Source organism: Musca autumnalis, unplaced genomic scaffold (assembly GCF_047663935.1).
Source record: "Musca autumnalis isolate F117 unplaced genomic scaffold, ASM4766393v1 scaffold_3, whole genome shotgun sequence".
In the NCBI taxonomy this organism is placed as follows: domain Eukaryota; kingdom Metazoa; phylum Arthropoda; class Insecta; order Diptera; family Muscidae; genus Musca; species Musca autumnalis.
This window is the reverse complement of record NW_027411866.1, coordinates 226,812,003-226,827,869: the sequence shown is the minus strand read 5'-3', so window position 1 is coordinate 226,827,869 and position 15,867 is coordinate 226,812,003. Positions and strand designations below refer to the sequence as shown.

General features: G+C 38.3%; 1 protein-coding gene across 5 annotated transcripts in view; it reads right to left on the bottom strand.

Annotated features, from left to right (window-relative positions):
• The window catches only part of Nt5b (5' nucleotidase B), a 178,055-nt gene extending 163,709 nt beyond the window's left edge, over positions 1–14,346 (bottom strand). The window contains exons 1-3 of one of the 5 annotated variants that reach the window (XM_073977048.1): positions 13,739–14,346; positions 4,018–4,225; positions 3,735–3,847 (exon numbers count right to left, since the gene is read on the bottom strand). In XM_073977048.1, coding sequence (XP_073833149.1) covers positions 3,735–3,847; positions 4,018–4,053 — 149 coding nt within the window. In that variant the 5' untranslated portion in view covers positions 4,054–4,225; positions 13,739–14,346. Of the gene's footprint in view, positions 1–3,734; positions 3,848–4,017; positions 4,294–13,726 lie in introns of all 5 variants that reach the window. The other 4 variants (XM_073977049.1, XM_073977050.1, XM_073977051.1 and 1 more) reach the window with 4 other exon arrangements.
• Positions 14,347–15,867: the final 1,521 nt, after the last annotated feature.

The window sequence follows — 15,867 nt, the reverse complement described above, 5'->3', positions numbered from 1 at the left end:
TGAAATTCCACACCCTTCAGACGGCATAGAGAGCGTAATGTGTGCGGCTGATAGTATAATCTTGGCGTCGGGTTCTACGTCGATGATTTATGTGCTAGGTTAAATGTCTACATAGCTGACCTAGTGCACTTCTTTCATCTCAGGAATATGAAAATATCCGCCGCTCACATTGTTCACCACCTGGACGGCTGAAATGAATGTGTGCAGGTTCCGACCACATGTTTAAGTCATCTGCGCAAGCCAAGACCACCTGCATTTGCGATAAGACCAGAAATAGAAGCAAGATACATACGTCGTGGTGCTTAATGTGAGTGCCTACCTTGCGGTCTACCTCACCGTGCTCTTAACACCGGGTGAATACAATGCGTCTATATCATAGTACCGGCATTCCGTCAGTATATACCGCCAGTCTTCAGTCATCCCACACAGGCTTCTTGCATATAAAAATGCATTTAGAGAGCCATGCCCCGTCAGTAAGAATCCCAGACTCATGATAAAGCCGAAGTCTGGGCGGTCCAGTACGAACGTAGCGTCACGAATAACTTCGTACGAATAACTTCGTAAAGTGCGGCAAGAAGTTCATTCTCTCGGCCATCGTTATCCCAAGGTACTTGACTTGCTTGACATATCGTATGCCGTGGTCACCAAATCGAACGTGGGGAGGTCGACTGTGCGCTAACCTGCCTTTCAGCAGCATTAGCTCAGTCTTCTCCTTAGACACCTCAACACCCACTCGGTCACTCCAGACCCCCACGATGGGCATGGCCTCCTCAGCACGACGTTCCAGTTCGGCACTTGTCTCACCTTCGATCATGATGAGGAGATCATCTGCATACGCACAGATAATGAAAGTGGTCGCTAACTCCCGCAACAGAGAATCCGTCATGAGGTTCCAAATAAATGGACCACAGATAGACTCCGGAGGGCAGCCTCGCTCCACATCTGTCCACACCGTCTCATTGGCTCCCACGACACAATCCCTACGTCCACTGAAATAGCTCGACCAGAGAACAAACTCCCGACACGCTATCCCACGAAAGGAAGTCAAATGCGCCCTTAAAGTCAACAAATATGCCCAAGACATATTTGGCATTTGACCCGCTCAGACTGATCTGCGTCCACCGTACCTCTACGCTCGACAAAACCGAACTGATGCGGTGAAGGACTCACGCCGCGGCACTTCCCAAGCCTTGCCACCATAATCCTCTCCAGCAATTTTCCAAGCACTGGGAGAAGGCTTATGTCCCGATAAGAGCGAGGATTACTCCTTACCCCATCAGGCGACTTGAGGAGCACCACGACGCGAGCTTCCTTCCACGCAAGCGGGAAGTACCCCTGGTTAATGCAACCACCAAGAACGGACTCAAGATCTAAGAATCATTGTTGACCTGTTACAAAGCAATAGGACGGCCTGCAGTACCCTATGCGGCGCCTGTGTGGTATGTAATTTTAAGCGATACACAGTGGTAAAATATTCAAAATTGCCTGAATGCCGCACTGAGGACTGCAACAGGATGCCTCTTCAGGGCATCAGTGGACCATATTTAAGATGTTGCTGATGCAGCACCTGCTTGGGTGTTGTTGTCATGAACATCCCCGTCACAGTCTAGTGGACAGATTGGTGGAAACCAGGCATATCAGAAGATATCTTCATAATTTGGAGATATCTTCATAATTATAAAGATACAAATGAGAACCTTCAGAGCCTACCAGGCAAATGGCCTTCTGAAACTTCTAAATGAATACCTTCCGGGGCTTCTATAAAAAGACCTTCTGGTTTTCTTCTGGGGCTTCTATAAAAAAGACCTTCTTGGGCTTCTATAAAACAGGCCTTCTGAGACTTCTATATGAAGACCTTCCGGGGCTTCTATAAGAAGGCCTTTGGGGCTTCTATAAAAGTACCTTCTAGGGCTTTTATAAAAATGACCTTTTGGGGCTTCTATAAGAAGACCTTCCAGGGCTTCTATAAGGAGAAGACCTTTTGCTGCTTCTAAAAGAAGACCTTCTTGCGCTCCTATAAAATACCTTCTGAGACTTCCTTTATGAAAACGACTTTCTGGGGCTTTTATATGAAAATCTTGGGAAGACCTTCAGATCAACGAGCCTACCAGACATATGACACTATACACGTGTTGGATATAGTGCCGTCTGCCCTGCATGTGTTTTGGGACTTTATAAGAAGACCTTCTGAGACTTCTTTAAAGGACCTTCTGCGACTTAAATAAGATCTTCTGGGGCTTCATAAAAATATTTGCTGGAGCTTCTATAAGAAGACCTTCTGGACTTCTATAAGAAGATTGATACTTCTATTAGGAGAAGACCTTCTGAGGCTTCTATAAGAATAACCTCTGGCACTTACATAAGAAGACCTTCTGAGCCTTCTTTATGAAGACTTTCCAGGACTTTCATGAAAAGACCTTCTGGGGCTTTTATAAGAAGTGCTTTTTGGATCCATAAAAAACCTTCTGAGACTTCTATATGAAGACCTTCCGGGGTTCTATTAAAAACACGTTCTTGGACTTCTATAGAAACGACCTTCTGGTGCTTTTTTATAAGAATATTTGCTGGAGCTTCTGTAGGAAGACCTTCCGGGACTTCTATAAGAAGGCCTCTGGGCTTCTATAAAACAGACCTTCTGTGGCTTTTACAAGAAGATCTTCTTGAGCTTCTATAAAAAATACCTTCTAAGGCTTTTATATTAAGATCATTCGGGGTTTTTATAAAGAAGACCTTTTTGGGCTTCTATATGAAAACCTTCCGGGGTTTCTATAAAAAAGTACCGTTGAGACTTCTTATGAAGACCTCCTAGGGCTTGTATAAAAAACATTGCGGGGCTGCTATAAAAAACATTCCAGGGCTTCTATAAAAATATTGCGGGGCTTCTATAAAAAATACCTTCTGAGACTTCTTTATTTACACGTTCGCGGACGCAAAAAACTCAGAGAGGCGCAAAATGACACCCAATTTTTTTCGAAATTAGTTTTTTGTATTTATTAATTAACTATTAATATTATTATAATTTTTTATTTATTTTATTATGGATATTTATGAAATCAGTCGTATTATGAAAATTAAAGCCATAGCATTCACGTCTGCAAACGTGTTAATACCATCCAGGGTTTTATAAAGAAGGCCTTCTTAGGCTTCTTCAAAAAAGTACTTCGGAGACTTCTATATGAAGTCCTTCGGAGACTCCTATATGAAGACTTTCCGGAGCTTCTATAAGAAGACCTTCGGGGCCTTCTATAAAAAATACCTTCTTAGGCTTCTATGTGAAAACCTTTCTACAAAAAAGAGGTTTGAAACGTCTTATGAAGACCGTCTGGGGCTTCTATAGCAGTAACATAATCTTTATACACATGTTTCATTTGTAAGATATAATATAGAATGGAAGCGGAAAATAAACGATGGTCAACATCATGAATTACGTCGGCAGTTTCCTTCCTTTAAATTTGCTTTCCAATCACCTATTCGACCAGCAGTAATATCTTGTCCGGCTGAAGCGATTGTAGTGCCCAGAAAGTTAATTATTATCTACCCAACGTCAGCTGGGTGTAGCCACATAATTCTTTAATTACATATAGAGCTGGCTAATGTGAACCCAATGCCTTTTATATGTACTCTAAATTGAAGGCATTATCTTCTTCATTGGTCTGGGATCAATTCTCCCTCTAATACACCCTGATAAAGATTTTTAAATAAAATAACAAAAAACAAGTTCTTTGTAAACTTACCTATGAGCTGCTTTGCGATAATATTTCTTTGCCGGTACATCACAAACACCCGACCCATTGGGTGAGGTGGGTGTGACACATTCAAATGACGGTTCCTGCATTGAGTAGTTGAACTAGAAAAGTAACACACAAAGAAAGAAATAACATTAGCACAAATCGCATTAACAAATATATTAATAAGACAAATAATAGAAAAAAAATTCGCTGCTTTCACTCTCCTTTACCACATCTCCATTAAGAACCCCCCACACTTTTTCATTAAAATATAAATTCTCATACTTACAATATTTCCTTCATGAAAGAAACGTTTTTGTGACATGATTTCTATAGCACAGTGGTGGACAGTAGAAGTTGTTGTTGTTGTAATGAAGTTTGTTGTGTTGATGTTGGAATAGTTGATGACTTTAGCGGTGCGTTTATCTTGAAGTGTAACAAGAGTTGTGGTTGTGGCGTTGGTGCAGGAGGCTTTTTTATTGCTGTTGATTTTACTTCTGAAGAAAAGCTTACGTTTTAGTACATTAGGAGCATACAATGGACGAAGACAACAATTATAGTTTAGCTTCATGACAAGCAGTTTAGGAGGAATGAAGGATATTTGGTGTATTGGATTAATTTTGGCATATTTACAAAATTGACCAAACATTTTGTGTTGAGGATAATTTTAAATAATTTTTTGTTTTTGTAATTTTTTGGTTGAAATATTGGCGTACAGCGTGTCAAGTGTGATGAACGATGGTTAGGTATTGAGTGTTGCATGCCAATGGTTTTGGTTTTACAGGAATGATGGAATATAGGAAATAGAAATAGAAATGAAAAACTAAAAATGTTTAGATTATGTGATGATGAAATGTAAAGGTAAAGGTAGGTGAATGACACAACGTTTAAAAAAAGAAAAACAAACAATAACATAAAATTATTATTTAATTATTTAATACAACAAAGGTGTTTGAAAATCAATATATGGGCTTAAGGGAACTTATTGTGATAATTAGAAAAAATACTTAAATTTTTAGAGTGTACTTATTATAGAGCCTAAAAGTATGCTGTACAATTTGAAGCTTTATTAAGAAATATGACGATACTTTTTGATTGACTAAAAAGGGGGAAAAAATATGAAATGAAACGGCAGAACAATACAATTTCAAATGGTGGTTCAAATAATAGACAAGGAAGAGGAGTATAACCACATCGTGAATCTAAGGTAAAAATAAAGTTTCAGAAGTCCAGGGTAGTTTGAGCTTTACTTCAATTAATTACACATATGGTTAGTGATCAAGTGGAAAACCTTCAAAGAAAATATGCTACACTAACAGATCGTTTATTCTACGTCTGGGCTAGAGAGACTGTATTTCAGCTGTAAAAAACTTATATAAGAAATATACTCCTATGTTAGACTAGCAAAGGATGAAGGAAGCACAGAAGAACTCTTCGATACGGAAGATTTGTATTTTTTTTTTGTTCCATCTGAAATGATTGTGAATAAATAAGCAAGTACAAAAGCATTCAGTTCGGGCGGGCCGATATTTTTATATCCTTCACCATAAAATATTCTTAACTAAAATGGAATATTTAGTTTCCTTTCCAAAATTTTAGGTGCAAAAATTGTTCGACCAGGAATACCCCAAAAGCAACCACCTACACGGTGCCCTGAAACCAAATTTAAATGGAAGGTGCTTACACTTGGGAAGTTTTTACTGATTCTGAAACTACAATGTTCATAGAAGAGAAAAATCAAAAAACAAAAAAACCGCCGGAGCGCTTTTTAACTAAATCGCGATTCAAGTTGGCATTTTTAAGGTTTTTTTTAAGTTTTCACGATTTTGCTTAGAAACCGCAATCCCTATTGAAATGAGACTAAAAAAAATATTGTAGCTATGAAAATGCTCTACAAGATTGTTTTCATGATATCTTCGTAGTTTTTACCGTTATTGAGATATAGAAGTTCAAATTAGGACAATGGATTGCCTATATCGCCTCCTTATAAAACAATGCCATGACTGCAATTTTCCAACTTAAACTTATATATCTCAAAAATGGAACTACCTAGGAAAAAATTACGAAAGCCAATCTAGTAGAGAATTTTCATAGCTAAAAGATTCTCTCTAGTCCCATTTCGATAAGATTTACCATTTTCAAGCAAATCGTGAAAGCCTAACAAAAAAGCTAAAACTGTGACCTGAGCACCTATATATCTCAGAAATGGTAAAACCTAAGAACAAATCATAACAGTCACTTCTTTAGAGAATTTTCACAGCTACAACATTTTCTTTAGCCCCATTTCGATAGAACTTGTGGATTTCAAGCAAAACCGCGAAAACCTATAATGAACCTAAAATTGTGAATTTTGACCGCGATTTATTTAAAAATCCCTCCATCGATTTTTTTCTTGTTCTTGGATTTTTCTCACTTATGAACTTTGCTGTTTCAAAATACGCAAAAAAATTCACAGGTGTAAGCGGTTTTCACTAAAAGTTAGATAAGGCGCACCATGTATGACATTGTTTTATAAGGTAGCAATGCATTCTCCCAATTTGAAATTCTATATCTCATAAAGATCAATCTTGTAGAGAATTTTCATAGCCACAACATTTTCTTTAGTTCGATTTCTATATGACTTGCGGTTTCAAAGCAATATCTTGAAAACCGAAAAAACCCCTAAATTTCCATTTGAATCGCGATTTATTAAAAACCGCTCCGTCGATTTTTTGTTTTTTGATTTTATCTATGAACATTGTAGTTTCAGAATACGCAAAAACTTCCCAGGTGTAAGCACCTTCCATTTAAATTTGGTTCAAGGGCACCGTGCCTACCCAGCAAATTATGTAATCTAATCTAAAACAAGTAAAAAAGTATCAGTCGGCTTTGCCGACAGAGATATACCCTCAGCCTGTGTGGATTGAAATACTTTTTTTTCCATTTTGGTCGTATGAACCGACAAAAATTTTGATGGATTAAAGTTCAAAAATTTTGCGGAAAAGGTACTTAAAGGAATGGAACGACATAGACCTCAAGACGTATGGACTTGCCCCTGAAACAACTGCTTCAACAAAAATCGAAGTGATTCAATAGCAGGTCTTAAAGTGAACTTATCCAAAATTTTGTGTGGGAGGTACGGGATGGAGTGGACAAATATAGTCCATATTCGAACCTGATCTATATCTGGTAGATATTATGAGAATGTGTAAAGTATGGACCAAATCGGTCACTCCCATCAAGTGTTATAGTGCGCACAATTTTTCCGAATATTTTTGAACTTTTGCGGGGTAGGTACCTGAAGGAGTGGACCGATATGGCTTATCTACGAACTTAAACTAAGTTTGGAAACAATATAACGAAGGCCAAATTTTGGCCGGAATCGGCATATCCGTTCGAGAATTATCTTGCGCTTCCACCCATAAACATGGTGTCAGGCTCAACTTTCAGGCTATTTTTTCAGGAAGTATGGACTTGCCCCTGAGGAAACTTGTACCTTCGTATAGGGGAGAGTGAATACAAGATGTTACAACAAAAACCAAGGCGATTCGAGAGCAGGTCCTAAACTGAACTTTTCCGAAATTTTGTGTGGGAGGTACTCGAAGGAGTTTACCGATTGAGTCCATATTGGATCCTCATCTAAGTCTGGTAGAAATTTCATAATGTGCAAAGTATGGACCAAATCGGTTACTCCCTTCAAGAGTTATCGTACGCACAAATTTTCCGAACATTTTCGAACTTTTGTGGGGAGGTACCGGAAGGAGTGGACCGATATAATCCATCTTTGAACTTGAACTAAGTTTGGACAAAATATTACGAAAGCCAAATTTTGGACCGAATCGGCCGATCCGTTCGAGAGTTATCTTGCGCTCCAACCACTACACACGGTGTTATAAGGTTTTTTGTAACTTTCAGGCTATTTTCTCAGGAAGTATGGACTTGCCCTTAATGAAACTTACAGCGTCGTATAGAGGACAGCGAATACAATTTCCGTAAACAAAAATCAAAGCGATTCGAGACCAGGTCCTAAACTGAACTTTTTCTAAATTTTGTGTGGGAGGTACCCGAAGGAGTGGACCGATTGAGTCCATATTGGAACCTCATCTAAGTTTGGTAGAAGTTATACGATTTACAAAGTATGGACCAAATCGGTTATTCCCTACAAGAGTTATCGTGCGCACAAGTTTTGCGAAAATTTTTTACCACTTGTGGGGAAGGTACCTGAAGGAGTGGACCTATATGGCCCATCTTCGAACTTAAATCGAATCTGGACAAAATATTTCGATACCCAAAATTTGAACCGAATCGATTGTTCCATTCGAGAGTTATCGTGCGCACCAGCCAGCTAGACAGACAGACGGACAGACAGACAGACAGACGGACGGACATTGCTAGATCTACTCAAAATTGTCTGAAACGGATATCGTACAAACATACTTGGGGTCTAAAACCATTATTTCGATGAGGCACATTTTTGGTCGTATCAAAGTGTAAATACCCTCTTTAGCCTAAAGGCTGAGGGTATAAAAATGTGTGAAAATGTGGATCTATGTTGAACATTTTTGGAGGAAAAGTTTTATGACTGCAGGAAATCTCAAATGTCAAATTACGGTTTAGTTCAAAATACCAAAAATCGAGGGTACATTTAGTTAAAACCCTCAAAATGCCGAAAATCAGGTGATACAGTTAGTTATATGGGGGCTATGCCAAAACATGAACTTATGTTGATGATTTTTGGCGGAGAACTTTCGTGACCACTGGTAACATAAAATACAAAAGTACTGCTAGTTCATTTAAAATTTTATCTAAAATCCTCAAAATACCGAAAGCCGGGTGGCACCGTTATATGTGGTCTATACAAAAACATGGACCTATGTTGACGATTTTTAGTGGAGAGTTTTCGTGACTACTGAGAACCTCAAAAAATATTTTAGCTAAAATCCTCAAAATACCGAAAATCGTTAGGTACAGTTATACGGGGCCGAACCCAAACCATGGAACATACGTTTTTAGGTCACTAGGAGCCCTAAATATCTAATTATAACTAATTCAGTCTGAAACAGTGACTTAAAACGTCAAAATACCGAAAACCGGGAGGTGTGATGTGAAGGCTACGTCAAAACATGGACCCATGTTCACAATTTAAGTTGAGTGGCTTTGTGACTGGGGACCTCAAACGTCAAATTAAAGGTAGTTCATTCAAACAATTTAGCTAAAAACTTCAAAATACCGAAAATCAGGATGTGCCGTTATATGGGGCTATACCAAAATATGGACCTATGTTGACAGTTTTTGGTGAATAAGTTTCGTGACTGAGGTTCCCCTTAGTTGTAAAATTACGGGTAGTTCAGTCAAAAAATATAGCTTAAACCTTCAAAATACCTTAAATCGGAAGGTTCCGTTATATGGGGCTATACCAAACCATGGGCCCCATGTTTACAATTTTTGGTGGAGTAGCTTTGTGACAACCAGGAACCTCAAATGTTAAATTACAGCCAGTTTGATCAAGAAATGTATCTACAAACATCAAAATACCGAAAATCGGGAAGTATTTTTACTTCCGCAAAACATGGAGCTATGAGAACCTCAAAAGTCAAACTAAAGGTAGATCGGTAAAAAAGGTAGCAAAAACCCTCAAAATACCGAAAACCAAGATGTACCGTTATATGGGGCTATTCCAAACCATGGACACATGTTGACAATTTTCGGTGGAACAATTTTGTGACCACTGGAAAACTCAAACGTTAAATTAATGGTAGTTCGATCAAAAATCATCAAAATATCGAAAATCGGGAGGAGCCGTTATATGGGGGCTGTACCTAAAATCTTTTGTAAAGAAATGTTGTGACCCGTAAGAACTTTAAATGGCAAATTGCAACTAGTTCCGTTACAAAATTTAGCTCAAATCCTCACTATAACGGAAATCGGGAGTTACTGTTATATGGGGGCTAAACCCAAACACGGACCTATGTTGAACATTTTTGGTGGATATGTGTTGTGACCTAAAGGAAACTGAAATGTGGAAGTCAGTCAAAACATGTGGCTAAAATCCTAAAAATACCGAAAATCAGAAGGTACTAATATATGTAAGTCGTCGACGACACGACGACAAGATTGTACAATAATCTAAAGGGTGTAGAATTTCAGAAATGTAGATGTTAAAAAATTCCGGAGATGTCACCCCGCCTTGGGAACGTCCTTTTCTCACCATACGAGTCTTTGACTTCTTATTTCTCAATTACATAAACGACAGGCGCTTACAGGGAAGTCTTTTCTATGTCCTCGATCAGGTTTGCATGGTTGACGGTATCGAAGGCCTTCGATAGATCAAGAACCCCCATGAATATTCAGTCGAACAGCCTGTTCTGGTTCAGTCCTCGACTAATATGTGTGGATATGACGTGTAATGCCGTGCATTTTACGGAATCCACGCTGACATGCTAGCGACAAGAGGGATATCGGGCTGGACGATCCGCCTCTGCTGACACACTTGCCTAGCTTCAGTAGCGGAACCCCAGGCTTCTGGTGGGTGACTAAAGATAGATTGAGGACACTTGCCAAATATTCGATTTATCCAGTTGCTTAAGCAATACCATTGTGATGTCGTGTTGGCCCAACGTTTTCAATGATTTCGCGTTTCAGAAGACATCTGCAACATCGCTCATCATAAATTGAGGTGATACCTCCTCGGCTGAGAGGGCTCTTATCCGGCGTAGCATGCTACTACTCTTCGTCCTACACTCTGGGATGCTCTATGAATTGCCAGTTAAAATAACACGGGCACCTCTTCGAATTTGTCACTGCCACGCTGCCGTTAAAAGTAACAGTCGTTATTTTTTCCACTTTTTCCGGTTATGCTCGCTTACTAGCCTGTAGACTTCCAAGAGTAATTTCTCTAACTCTTGGGTCTTAAGGTTTCGTACGACGAAGCTCATCACTGCTGGGAGATTTCGGGTATTCGAACAACAAGTAGGTAGCGAGCGGCTACAGCTACAGATGATGTCCCAGAAAAATGTCTCAGCTACCCGAGCATCTGAGGGAATGGGCAGCTCTCTGAAGCCATAGAAAGTCAATGGCGTAGAATTCTTAAAAAAAAAACATTTTTTAATAGCTTGGAGTTTATTAAAAAATATTTTATCATAACACGCCGAAGTCATTTTTAAAAAAAATATTTTCTCATAGCATGGAATTTTTAAAAAATTGTTCATGGAAAGTCTTAGGCATGGAATTTTCTAAACAAATCATGGACAGCAATAGGCGTGAAATTTTCTAAAAAAAAAATCATGGACAGCAATAGTCGTGGAATTTAAAAAATTGTTTCCTACATCGTGGGGACCATGATGTTTACTACTTCGCTGACTTTGTTGCGGAGACGTCTGCTATCGAATTTCAGGAATGCATTTCCAGGGCGCTGAACAAGAACGTTAGGTTTTAGGTGCTGCGTTTGTTGTTAAGGATACTGGGGGTACCTCATTTCCCGGCGACTAAGTTGGAGACACGCTGGGAGATGCTTTGGCGCATCAAGCAACAACATAACTTCTATCGCAGTAATTCTGAAGGCGACTAATACCTGTGTAACCTCCTAAGTACACCCATCCCACATTACTTCTCGACGAAGTTGAAATACGAAACATATCTATGGCCCGGGATTCTTCTCTATGCCGGCTCGGACCCGGAATCCCGGGATCTATTGCCGCTCCCATGGTGAAAAAAGTATATGATCACAAACAACACATAATTGTTGAGGTGATGGCCTCTGCTACATTGCAATTAACTTTTCTTGCTAAACGCACAGACTACTTGGCATATATGAGGTCGATAATCTTACTTCCTTATTAGATGTAGATGCCACTTTATAATTTTACCAGAGACCTATATAATATTCTTTTCGCCGATATAGGCAGACATGAACTTTTTTCACAGGTACCTCTCGCCTTCCTGATCACGACAAAATATAATATAAAGTTATGGGGAAGTCTTTAAATTGATATCCATATTTCCAGGTTAGGATATGATACATAATAACAAAACATTTCCGACTTTCAAGACCAAAAATGTTATGTTGTTTCCATATCCTGAGCACACTCTCTGTAAATTACCATGCTGGTCTCTAGAGGAGGATGTGCCTGTACCTGTACCAAAGCCATCAGTTTGATGTTTCACTCTTTGGTAGAATTTTCGGACTTCATTCTGTCTCCTGTACATCTCGATTTTTTCAAATTCCCGCCTTTCCATTTCTATATTTTTCCTGCTGAAGAGATGTTTCTTTTTCTCCCTTTCTGATGATGTTTCACTGTGTAGGGTGAAGCTGGAGACCAGATGTTTTCATCTCCGACCAACTACAAATCCGCAACCAAACTCATGCTTGTTTTTTTGTCATGGCAGCTATAATACAGTGGGTCACCTTTAGATGTTGTTGTGACGCCTTTTCCAATCCATCGTATTCCCTGTATGGCAGTAATGTTGGCCTTGCACTTTTCAAGTACATCTGCCAGCCAATGCATAGACTGCACCTTCTTTATAAAGAGCATGAACATTCCAGGTTCAGATTCGCAGATCATGGTCCTTAAAAAGTTTTTGGGGTTCTTCAACTTTAGAGGAAATTATTTTTCTTTGCTTTCGTTTTTTTCATAGTAAGCTGTTTTTCCTAGGGGAGGGATACTTACACGACGCCCAAATCCAAGTTTTTAACGTTCTTATGGGCGAACCCGCGGCGCATGTTAGCTCACTACCTTTAACGGGTGTTAAAGGTAGCTCCCCAGGTGACACCACGGAGCGGTCACTGTCCACTTGAGATGAAAGAGGGACCAAGATAAATCCTGGTCAGGACCGTTCCTTTGTATCTTTCACCCTCTACGTCACATCCCTGATCACGACAAGATATAATATGAAGCTATGGGGAAGTCTTTAAATTAATATCCATATTTCCCAGGTTAGGATATGATGATAATAAGAAAACATTTCCCAAACCCTCAGGACACATATCTCGGTAAATTATAGACTTCCCAAACAGTATCTACAAAGTAAACATTATATGCTTTACTAGGATGCTCATATTACCTCCGATACTCCTTGAGAATTTATACCTGAGAAAAAATTCAACCCTTCACACTTCGTCCCATTGAATAGCCGCGAATATACCCATAAAGCATTTACATATGTATGTATATGATTCCATAGTTAGAGGTATTTTACACTAGCTATCAATGTCATAAAATGTCAGCCCATATGACATTGAAGGGTAGTGTAAACAACCTCTTAATCAACATAGAATCTATATATTTTTTACTCCTTGTCCTTTTTGTTCATTGAACCTTTATAACATTACGAGCTATGTTGTGCCGGACTTTAAAGGGCCCCACTCATTAGTCAGTCTGACTGCCAGCATTTATGGTAGTATGTGTAAATTTTTGAAATTTTGAGAATGTATGTGTGAGTTTTCCAAGACTGATGAAAATCAAAATAGTTTTGATTTCAAAATGAACCCCCATCAGTCTGGGTGAATTGTGTTTATTTTCAAATTGTCAATAAATAATTTTGAAAAACAGAAAATAATGATGGTGTTGGAACACAAAAAAACGTAGAATTCATTCATTTTTGGAGGAGAAATTCAAGATTTTTAGACTTGACTGATGGTTCGTGCTACACACTTGTCAGTCACACATACAGAAAGGGTTCATCGGACTGACGGCACAGACTGATAAATGAGTGGGGGCCTTAAAACTTTGCGCTACCAAATACAAGAAAAATATTAACACAAAAACATAGAAAAAAAAGGAAAACAAATCAAAACATCTGACAACAAATATCAAAAGACAAAGTAAGCAAAAGAATGATGGCTGCTGGTGGGGGGTATTTGGTGTGGGGAGGTAAAACTAGGAACGAATTTGCGTAGGAGGTTTTGTGTGGGAATCAAATGGCAATGTTATGTTGTTCTTCAAAGGGAGCGCGTGTTAGGTGGGAATAGGGGGGATGATGATAGTTAATGGCAACGAGACGTCATGAGAACGACCACTCACTATGACTAATACCTTTGTAAATGTTGTTGTTACTCCTCCAATTGTCCTCCAGTTAGGATATTTTAAATGTCGCCAAGGAAGCGAATTTCTAACACACGTAGAATACAGTTTTAAAGACTTTTAAAGTCCACCGGGACTGATGGAAGTTGATAGAAGACACTTCGAAGTCACACAACGACGTAGGATGGCACACACGAATTTTTAATTGCGTAATTGACACACGTTAAGGCTTTTTTCCTAGGAATATAAAAATTACTTTTCACTTATTTTTTGTGGAAACTGCCTGCAGTTAAAAACGCGACGACGAAAGACGACTATGGCAAAAAGGAAGAAATCAATGTTGTGACGCGTTTTGTCTGGCTAATAAAGGTAGATAACTGCTAGTAATTCCAATAAGAAAACCGTATTGCTTGGAAATCGTGACACTACTTTTTCTCAAGATTTTGGATTTTGTATTTACTTTTTTATTACTTTTTTTGATTTTAAAAAACAATGGCCTGTCTCTCCGCTTGCACTTAATTTATATCTCACTCATCTGTTTTATCGATTGCTTTCCTATGTGCTGGTTTTCTTTGACAGATCCAACGCAGTCGCAGTGCTTTTCGCGTTTTGTTTACATCACATCTCTAGATTTGTTTGGCGTCATAAAAATGCCGGCTAGCGTGGAAAAAGCTTGCAAAATAGCAGCGAATGAAGAGATCAAAACAAAACCCAAACAAAAACAAATGCCATAATTTGCCAAAAAGCTATTAAAAGCTTTTGGTTAAAAGTGTTGTGTCTAGTGGAATGATGGATTTTTTGAGACGAAACATTTTTGAAGTACGGGTTAGAAAATGGAAAAAATTGGTGCAATGCACTATAGGTAATTTGCCCAGTTTTTGAGGCAAAAAGTCGATTTTGCAACTTTTAATAATAATAATTTTTTAGTTGGCATTGAAAAAAGAACATGTCAAAATGTATTAATATGAATGATATTTTTCAAAATAGCGTCAATATCGCGGTTTAAATTGAAGTCAAAGTGAGAATTTCGAAGAAGAACTAAAAAAATATATATTGTAAGGCATATTTTAATGTATTTAAAACCGCGAAAAAATAAACCAAATGTAAATATATGTAAAATGGAATAGATTGGCAATTGCGAGAGGAATTTATTTAATATATAATACTAGCAAAGTGCCCGCTACTTCGTATGCGTTAAATATATAAAACAAATGAACAATATATAATATAGAATGGTGGAAACATTTTGTGTACTAATACGTACCACTTTAGTTCGATTTTTGTCACGCCTACACCACATTTTTTGAGATATTTTAATTGAGGTTCTCAGCGCAAATACAGCCTAACCCAACAACCGCCATCCTCATTTCTAGCTCTATCTGTTCCCCCAATTATAGAACTATTTAGTACTTTACATGTAAATATATACATACGAACCTCCTCCTATTATTTCAAAATTCCCATTACACAATAACAAATTGTACCAAATCCTGTGCCATTTACAACTTTTTACGTATATCTATGGCACATATTTCTTAAATCGGACGTTATAAGCAAATGATAACAATAATCTTAATTCCAAATCTCACGAATCCAGATCTATCCGTTCATCCAATACAAATTTGTACCATACATGGAACCATTTCGTACCCCTAAGTGTACCTAATTCCACATTTCAGGATTCGAGCGCTATAATTTCACCTAAATCCTAATTGTACAAAATGTAGTACTTTTTGTAAGCATAAGTACGCATTTCTAAAACTAAGTACGCATTTCCAAAACTAACCCCAACAGTAATATTAACTCCAAAATTCAAGATTCCAGCTCTAACCGTTCGCTCAAATCCAAGATGTAGCATATCTCAATCCTACACTCCAACAGTAATATTAACTCCAAATTTCTTGATTCCAGCTCTACCCGTTCGCTCAAATCCAAGTTGTACCAAATTTAGTACCGTTTAGTACTTTTCGTACATATAAGTACGAATTTCCAAAACTTCATCAATCCTACACCCCAACAGTAATCTTAATTCCAAACTTCAAGATTCCAGCTCTTGCCGTTTGCTCAAATCCAAATTGTACCAAATTTAGTACTTTTCGCACTCATAAGTACGAATTTCAAAAACTACTTCTATATCTCAA